Consider the following 9003-nt stretch of genomic DNA (forward strand, 5'->3'; position numbering starts at 1 on the left):
TAAAATGGCTCAAAGTGAATATTCCAAATAGTTCCTTGGTATAAGACTTCCAAAAATGAACTGGTTGTGGTTCTAGGGCAGGGTTTTTTTTAACTGCTCTTTGCTGCAGGATCACTGATTCCTGGCTGTTCCTCTGCTTCTAATGAATTTTTTACTTAAGAAATTCAGGCACATTGTTAATATTGTATGAAATATCACCATATGTCTAAGGGCATCTTTCCTAAAGACGTTTTGAGCAAATCTAAGGGATGAACACAACAAGTTAACATGACAGAACAGGTTTAGCTTCTATAATTATCTAAAAAAAGTTCTTTGAGCACAGGATGACAAGGAAGCATGAGGCAGTTATTTAAATGTGAAGCTTGATTGCTTGCATTGGGTTTCCAAAGAAGAATTTAAATGGCAGTGGAAACAGCGATTTCCTTACTTGTTCATTCACAGCATCTAAGCCTGGAATTGGCAGTTTTGCTGACTGTGCTTGGAAGTCAATGTTTTCCCAAACCCATAATAAACCAATAGTAATCAGAGCACTGAAATGAAATAATTCACTTTGGACCAAAATTGCTGATTAAACTGGATTCAGGAAAAGCAAAACTGATGTTTTATTACATCATTACAACATTACATTGTTCTGATGAGCAAGTTACCCTCAAAATAGTTCTATATTCAAACTGCTGCTCTATTCTTGCTCCTCTGCCAAAAATGTGATGCCTGTCTTGAGAGACAGGTGAAAAACTTCCTTTTGATGCATCACTGAATGCACTTTTTGCAGCTGAAATCCATACCTGTCTCTTTTTCAGGTGCACGCGATTCCCCTGCGCTCCTCTTGGGTCATGACTTGTGCATATGCTCCCTCTGGGAATTATGTGGCTTGTGGTGGGCTTGACAACATCTGCTCCATTTATAACTTGAAAACTCGTGAAGGGAATGTCCGTGTCAGCCGTGAGCTCGCTGGGCACACAGGTGAGTGCTGCTCAGAGTTAACCTCAGCACAGTGAAGATTAAAAAAATCCTTTAAATATAAGTTCCTAATAATAAGCTACTTCTTTCCTCAGACAGGATCTTAGCTGCAGACTGCTTGGTTTTAAATGTTTTTAAACAGTTTTTCTGCTGTAAAATTGAACAAAAAACTCCTAGCTGGAAGTTGATGTTTGCAGGTTTTCATATTTTCTGCTGTAGTTTGAATTCTGTGCTTTGTGAAATGGAGGTGGTTGGCAGGCAGGCTGATTCTGTAATCAGAGTGGTTCTACTGATGGTTCGGCAGATGGGATTTCAGGAAAAAAGATTCCTCAGAGCATTCAGATGAAATTCTTTGATGCCACTGTTGGGAAACATCCAGTGTTCATGCTCAGGTCTTTGTACTGACCAGTAGTGCAGTTTATTTTTCCTCATTGGCTGTCTGATACAGTTGAGGTCATCAGCATTTATTTCTGCTGGATGCAGTGATACTGAGATACACTTTCTCACAAAGTTGAGTGTGTGCAGTGCAGGCTCACTTGAACTCCTGCCCAGCTTGGCCGGTGGATTCCACACTTTTGTCCCCCTTCCACTGGTTGGGTCAGGGTGGTCTCTAAAGAGACAAACCACATTTTGTCCAAAACATTGCAGATTCCCATACAGAAATCATCTGTTGCATTTTTAGCTTTTAGTGTTTCTTGCTGCAGCTTCAGAAGAGGAGGAAGTAGCTTATTAGCAAACCAATTTGCCTTTGAAGAGTAATCTCTGGCCTTATTTGTGCACTTTCTACTCTGTTTTCAGGCTACTTGTCTTGCTGTCGTTTCCTGGATGATAATCAGATCGTCACCAGCTCTGGTGACACCACTTGGTAAGCTGGGACATGGGGACAGCACTGTCAGGAGAGGCTTTTCTAAGCCATTTCCTGTGCCTGAAGGAAACTTTGTCCTTCATAAACTTCATCATCACCCACAAGACTGTAGTGGTACTGCTCTTATGTCACTTTCTGCTGGTAAATTGCACTTTGTGAGCTTCGGCTGTTTCCTTGTGCCCATGTTCTGAAGAGCCTGACTTAATTCTGTGTTAAGGTGTTCTGGGAATTTTTTTCTTAATGTAACTATTTGACTTTTAGAAATAACTGTATTAGGCTAATAATTTTCCTCAAAACTCTTTTTGTATTCAATATTTATTACTTAAAAAGTCATGTTTGGAATATTTCTAGTACAGAATATAGTTAATATTGTTACTCAGAAAATATTCAGCTTCTAGAAAATATTCTCCAGTGACAATAGCTGGGTTTTTTGAGGGGAATGTAGGTGTGTATCTTCATAACTAAATGCCTTCTGAACTAAAAAAGGTGTACATCTTTTTTTTTAATAGATTTTTCTATTACATTTATTTCTTAAAAGCACTGGAGCTCTCCCAGGCAGCAGCACTTTGAGCAAAGATTGTCTAATAAATACCTGTCCTACACAGTGCCAGTCTCTTTGAATGCCTGTTTATTAGTCCACTGATTCTGAGTAGCTATGGAATATATATGGGATTAAAACCAAAAATATTTCTGAATGTGTTGGTGTTTAGAGAACTCAAAAAATTACAACAAAGTGAGAGGGGTTTTAGAAATTATGCTCTTTTTAAGACAATACGGCTGCTTCATTTGTTTTGTAGTAATTTTGCAGCTGTCCTTGACATCACCTCAGTTCAGCCAAGCCTCAAAGAACTTTATCAAAGTACAGGCATCTCTTATTTGCCTGGTTTGAACCTGCTGCTGGTGGCTCTGGCTTGCTGAGAAATTACAGAAATTAAAAATCCCAACTTCCTGAAGTGTTCAGACCTCTTCTTGAGGCAGTGATAGTGTTCTTTCCTACTTTTATAATTTTAATTATCACTGTAGTAGTGATTTGGCTGACTCTCAACTTTAAGATCAGACATAATTCACAAAGTTACTCATCCTCTGTGAGTTTATAAAAATGAGAAATGCTGTCTCAGCTTTTGCTGTAGCCTTACCCACTGCTGCTTTAAAGGAAGCTGTGGTAGTACTGGATAACAGCTATGCCAGAGAGATTTGGGATGAACAGCCCTTAGTGCCAGTCCTTAGTTTTTTCCACTGTTTTTCAGTATAAAACCCCCCAATGTTTTAAAATTAAAGATAGCTTTAAGGTCTTCTATACACAATTATTCTGCAACAGCCAAATAGTTCAACCAAAACTGTTTATTTCTGTTGTCAGTATCAATATTGTTAATACTTGAAATTTTACTTCAGCAGTGATAAAAAGACCTTATGAAGAAGCATAAATGTGTTGATTTTTGCCTCTTTAATTATTCTTTCCAGTGCTCTCTGGGACATAGAAACTGGTCAGCAGACAACCACATTTACTGGGCACACTGGAGACGTGATGAGTTTGTCCCTTGCCCCTGATGCCCGGTGTTTTGTTTCTGGTGCCTGCGATGCCTCTGCCAAACTGTGGGATGTTAGAGAAGGAATGTGCCGGCAGACCTTCACTGGCCACGAATCGGACATCAACGCCATCTGTGTACGTAGCTGCTTTGTTTAGCATTTTATATTTCTCTGCTCTCAGCTCTTTAGCATGATGAAGTATTTTCAGGTCTTTTTTTTAATAAGTTTGTAGAGCTGGAGAATTACCTGAAGCTTCTGGTGAATGGAAACTGGGTATTCATTCATGAATTTCTTCACTGGCTTTGCCTATATCCCAGTGTGGAGAGGTGCAGCCTCTTTTTCTGTGCTCTGGTGTGATGCAGAGGAATCAAATCTGAAACCATTTGTATTTTTTTCCTCCCTCATGAAGTTCTTCCCCAACGGCAATGCCTTTGCAACGGGCTCAGACGATGCCACGTGCAGGCTCTTTGACCTGCGGGCTGACCAGGAGCTGATGGTTTATTCCCATGACAACATCATCTGTGGCATCACGTCTGTAGCATTTTCCAAGAGTGGCCGCCTGCTCCTAGCTGGGTATGATGACTTCAACTGCAATGTGTGGGACACGCTGAAAGCTGATAGAGCAGGTAAGTAGGTTTGAGTATTGGAAACTCAGGGTGGACATTTTATTGGAGTCCCCAGCCCCGTCCACCTCTGTCCAAGGAACGCCTGGATGTGGCACTCAGTGGTCTGGCCAGGGGTGACAAGGTGAGGACCAGCCACAGGTTGGACTCCATAGCCTTGGTGGCATTTTCCAACCTCTGGTTTTGTGGTACTGAATATGTGAAATGAGACTCATGCACAGATCTGTCAGCACTCGCTGTCTCAGCTTCAAAACTCTCTGAAAACTTATTTAGGCTTCCCAGTGATGGTACAAATCCATTGGAATCCTGCTCAAGGGAGGATGCTTGAGAACAGGAAGATTGCCATTAAAAACAAGGGCTTGGTCTGGAGGGATATTCTTTTTTAGACTTTATGGCTTTGTTTATGCATTAACTATTCAAAGCAATTCAACATTAATGTTGCTATTTATACACAAGAATTTTTTTTCCTGGTATTTGTAGCAGTAGTTGTAGAGACAGCCAGCAAAACAACAGAGACTGTGGAGTTTATCTTTTGAGGAAACAAACATGAAATTCATGGTCCAAAGATGAAGATTTCATTTCAGTTTTTTCAAATGAAAACTTTGGTTGGAAAAAAAGGTATAAATTAAGCCACAATTGTTTCATTACTCTCATCAGAACAGGAGATGAAAAAAATATTCTGCATATGGAAATGTTCCAAGGCTTCAGATTGCTGGGCTGATTTGGCAGCTTTCGGATATTAAACGCTTCTATATCTTCTGATATTGGCACTTCTGTATTAAACACCTTTGTCGTTTTGTGTTCAGTACAAGTATTTAAGACTGCTTGGTGATTTTGTTTTACCAAATTGCAGCACTTCCTGTTGCTGGTGGGAGAATGAGGAGAGTCCTGTGAGCACTCTAATTCATGTAGAAAGATTAATTTCAAGTCCATCAAGAATATCTTGGCTCAGTGCTATGGACTGGAAAGCTTGAGCATAATTAGGTTTTCTTTTTTCCTCCTTGAAACTGTTAAATTAAAGGGGATAGAGGAAAATGTTGTCTCCCTTAATTTTTCTGTTTAGTGTATCAATTCTTTCTTTTAAGAGTGCTATAATTGAATTGTATCAGATCTCCATATTGACAAATAGATTGTATGGAGGAGTCTGTCTTGTGACTGTAGTAAGAGAAGTGCTTTAGATGAAAAATGTTTTAGAGTTCATAACATAAATCAGTTTAACTTATGGTTTTAAAAGAAAATTTTTTAAAAATGTAAAAAAAAATTATAAAATTTAACTGATCTTTATCATTGTGGAGAGGAGCAAAAGCTGTGCAGTGCACAGTTATAGTGACATTGTCAGAATCTTCAGGTCTGTCACTTCACAACTCATGGGAGACCAGTAAAGTCCATAATAATGGGGAATATACAAGGAAAATTTTGGAGTTATGCATTTACTGAATTGCCCCCTTTAGAATCCACCCAGCTCTGTCCTGAGTCTGTGCTTGTAAAACCAAAGGCATTAAAAAGCTCCAGCCATGTTTTTTTCAGGAGTTTTGACTCTAGAGCATGGCTAATCCAAACGTGCTGTGGTGTAACTTGAACAGATGGGAAGTGACCAAAACAATGTAATTTGTTACATTTCTCATTTCCAGGTGTCCTTGCTGGTCATGATAACCGTGTCAGTTGCTTAGGTGTGACTGATGATGGCATGGCAGTGGCAACAGGGTCATGGGACAGCTTCCTCAAGATCTGGAACTGAAGTAGGTGAGTACCCAACTCATTAAGGCTGCTTTGGGGTCCAGAATACTTTTTGTCAGCAGTGCTGTCACTTGGTGCTGATCATTCAAATCAGGAAATCAGTAAGGAGCAAACCTGAGCAGCTGGGGGGTTTAGGTGACTATTATTTTAATGTATGTACATTATTTTAATGTATGCACTGATGTTTTTCTAGTGGTCTATTTTTAACTACTCTACTTTCCTGTGTGGGTTTTTGAGTAAATAAATGTCCTTGGGAAAGGGGGGGACAGTGCCTGGATGTGTCAGTGGTGGGGACAGCAGAGCTTGCCACTTGTTTGCAGTTTCTCAAAGTGCAACTCTCACCAGATGTTTCTGTGTGCCAGAAGAGCAGCGGACTCCATGACTGGAAGAAGTTTCCAATGGTTGAAAATTAAAAACGATAGCATATCCAATCCAACCATACTAACTTGGACCCCCATCCTCCCCGACTTCAAAGGGCAAGATCTTTTCTGTCTCCTGTTGCTGAAATGAAGAGCACAATTACCTTTCCAAGAAGAATTTCTGTGTTGTAAGCAAAATGAAATTGTGCATTCCTTTTGGGACCATTTTTTTTTGTCTTGAGAATTTAAAAACAAATGAAACACTATGATAAAAAGCATGACCAGAAAATAAACTTGAGCATAATTGTGAAACAGTTAGCTTTCACTGTAGTTTCCAAGTTGAAGTTAAGGACTTTATCTCACACACTTGCAAATTTTAAAGTCATGTTTGTAGCAGGATTTTTTTCAAGTTTCCTTTTTAAATACATTTCCTTATGTATTTAATTGAGCAAAACAAGGGAGTCCTAGCCCAGAGCACCTGGGGGTTGTTAACGCTGTAAATTTAGTCCCTAATTTTTTTTTATTTTTATTTTCTAGTATCACAGATAATTGTTGCACAAAACTTGGCATATATAGGATAATGTTAAGCAGTAAGGTAACCAAGCACATGCTGTAAAAGGTAATGAATGCTTGTTTAAAGAATCCTTTCACCTTTTATGGATTACAAATGCAATCCTTGGTCCCTCCTGCCCCCTCTTTTTCACCACACTGATTTTTTTTTAATCTGTTTTGGTTTGTCCACTTGGAAGGGCAGTTTATATATCCTAACACTATCCTATAAGTCTCAACAACCAGGAATCTCTGTTTTCAAAAGAGACCTATCCTACACTTGGGTATTGAGTCAATTCTTTGTGTATGAAATGATGTACAAATCAATGTTTTGAAAATAATGATCTTGAAGTTTCTAAGTTAAACAGAAAAAAACCTTTTTTGATTGTTTGCCATATTGGGTGGGTTTACTCTTAGAATCGCATGCTGTAGAAATGCTAAAAAGTGCATATTGGACTAAGTCCTTAGATGTTTTTTCTTTGAAGAAATAACCTGTTTAAAAACTGTAACCATTGTCGCTGTATTCATTTATTGTTGCTACTCTGTGCATAAATCTATGAAGAACTCCAGTACAAAGCTATGCACGTTTTGGAGTAGCGTGATAAGTCACTTTTTTTTTTTAAAAAAAAGAAAGAAACAGCCTGTTCAAACAATCGCTGTCAAAGATTCTGGGGTGTGGGAGGAGGGAACCTAGACCATCTTCTTTATAAATCAGTTCCTCACAGCCAGTTCCTCTTGCAGGATGAGTCCTTTGCATCTGATCAGAGTCATTTTTGTAATGAGCAGATTTTCCTGGCTTTCTTTTCAAATAAAATGTTAAAAGCAGCAGTGTTTGGACAGCAGATTGTTCTGTTAAACTTTCCTATCTTCTCACTGTATCCAGAAATGCTCCTTCCTAGCAGCAGTAGTAGCTTTTCTCCATTTTGTTTTTTCTGCAACATTCTGTACAAAAATGTGCTGTAATTGTGCGTTAGGCCTGGATTTGGCATAAAAGATGAGTTCCCTCTTACTCTCTTTCATGAAACTACTCTGTAGAGCTTTCTCCACGCCCTGTATCCCTCTTCACCTTTTGTATTTAATTTTAAAGTCAGTGTACTTCAAGAAAGCTGGATGCAAGATAGATACTATATTAAAATGTAATGTTATTTAAGATGTAATAAAGCAGTTTGACATGAGTTTGGACTGATCCGTTTTGCAGCTTATTGTTCAACATGCAGAACATTGGAGTTGAGAAATAAGCACACCAGGAGGATGGAAGGCTGTCACCAGAGAAATGGTTTGGTGTTCTTAAATGGTTACTGGTCAATTATTGGGCAGAGTATGCACTTAACTCCAAATTCAAAGAGCCAATAATGGTTCATGAGGTGCACATCACAAAAAGGCTCTGTGCTATAGGAGTGGAGCACCTGAAGTAGGAAATCAAAGCAAAATGCTGAGTAACTTCTTTTAAAACTTACATGTCCTTTAATAGGAAAATAATTGAGTGGAACATCTTTTGTGTTCCTGCCACATGAGGATCTGGCCACAGCAGCTCTGTTGGTGCTGTTAGATTAACAGGGTAAGAAGTCATTTTCATACTCAGTAAGAACAAAGTCTCCATGAGGCAGAATTTTATCCAAAAAAGTTACAAAAATATTTTATACACAGAGAAGCAGATTCCTTAAATGAAGTATTAAAAAACAGTTGCTTCAACAATTTGGTATTGGTTCACTTGAGGGGTTTGTGTTTTTAGTGGGTAAAGTCCCATCTCTTGTGCTGACCTAAACAAAGATGAATTTTCCCTAATTTCACATCAACCAAGAGAAATTCCAAAGCCATGGTTTGGTCTCATAACAAACATGGAAATTCTCAGCCTAAATGGAGAGGTTTTTTAAAAGCTGGGAATATGGAGAACACGATGGTGGCATCACTTAACCAGCAGCCATTATAACTGCGCACTGGGGTTTTGGGCTGCACGAGTCTGGTAAGTAGCTCATGGCTACAAATGCTTAAATTTGGGAATTCAGATTTAGTGGTTTCCCAGTTCCAAATGCTGTAGCTGTGGGGTGTCCACTCATGGAATATTTTTTTATCAAAGCATGTTTCCTTGGTGACTTTGTCTGGTCTGTAACAAAATCAGTGATCTGTTTTACCTTCCTTAATCTCAATCCATGTGTTAAATTTCCATGTCCTGCCTGTGCTAGCAATAGAACACCTGCCAAAACAGTGACTTCTTCTGTCAGGAGGCCAGTGTGCAGCCCTTTGGGATTTATTTGAAATGCGAACAGTTGTAGTTGCCTATTACTACTATTATTTTTGTGTTAAATATGCAGTCTTATTTGAATTAAACATCTGTATTGTGTGTTTGGTTATTCAGAGAGCTGCTACTGGAGAAAAATGGGTG

General features: G+C 38.9%; 1 protein-coding gene across 9 annotated transcripts in view; it reads left to right on the forward strand.

Annotated features, from left to right (window-relative positions):
• GNB1 (G protein subunit beta 1) overlaps nucleotides 1-7795 on the forward strand; it is a 34336-nt gene extending 26541 nt beyond the window's left edge. For 7 of the 9 annotated variants that reach the window (XM_088066429.1, XM_088066425.1, XM_088066423.1 and 4 more), the window contains 6 exons: nucleotides 801-963; nucleotides 1759-1825; nucleotides 3287-3488; nucleotides 3762-3978; nucleotides 5607-5718; nucleotides 6058-7795. In XM_088066429.1, coding sequence (XP_087922555.1) covers nucleotides 801-963; nucleotides 1759-1825; nucleotides 3287-3488; nucleotides 3762-3978; nucleotides 5607-5713 — 756 coding nt within the window. In that variant the 3' untranslated portion in view covers nucleotides 5714-5718; nucleotides 6058-7795. The remainder of the gene's footprint in view (nucleotides 1-800; nucleotides 964-1758; nucleotides 1826-3286; nucleotides 3489-3761; nucleotides 3979-5606; nucleotides 5719-6057) is intronic. The other 2 variants (XM_088066428.1, XM_014259189.2) reach the window with 2 other exon arrangements.
• The last annotated feature ends 1208 nt before the right edge of the window (nucleotides 7796-9003 follow it).

Source organism: Pseudopodoces humilis, chromosome 24, assembly GCF_049639895.1.
Source record: "Pseudopodoces humilis isolate 2021_Gansu_Grassland_sample_001 chromosome 24, ASM4963989v1, whole genome shotgun sequence".
Taxonomy (NCBI): Eukaryota; Metazoa; Chordata; class Aves; order Passeriformes; family Paridae; genus Pseudopodoces; species Pseudopodoces humilis.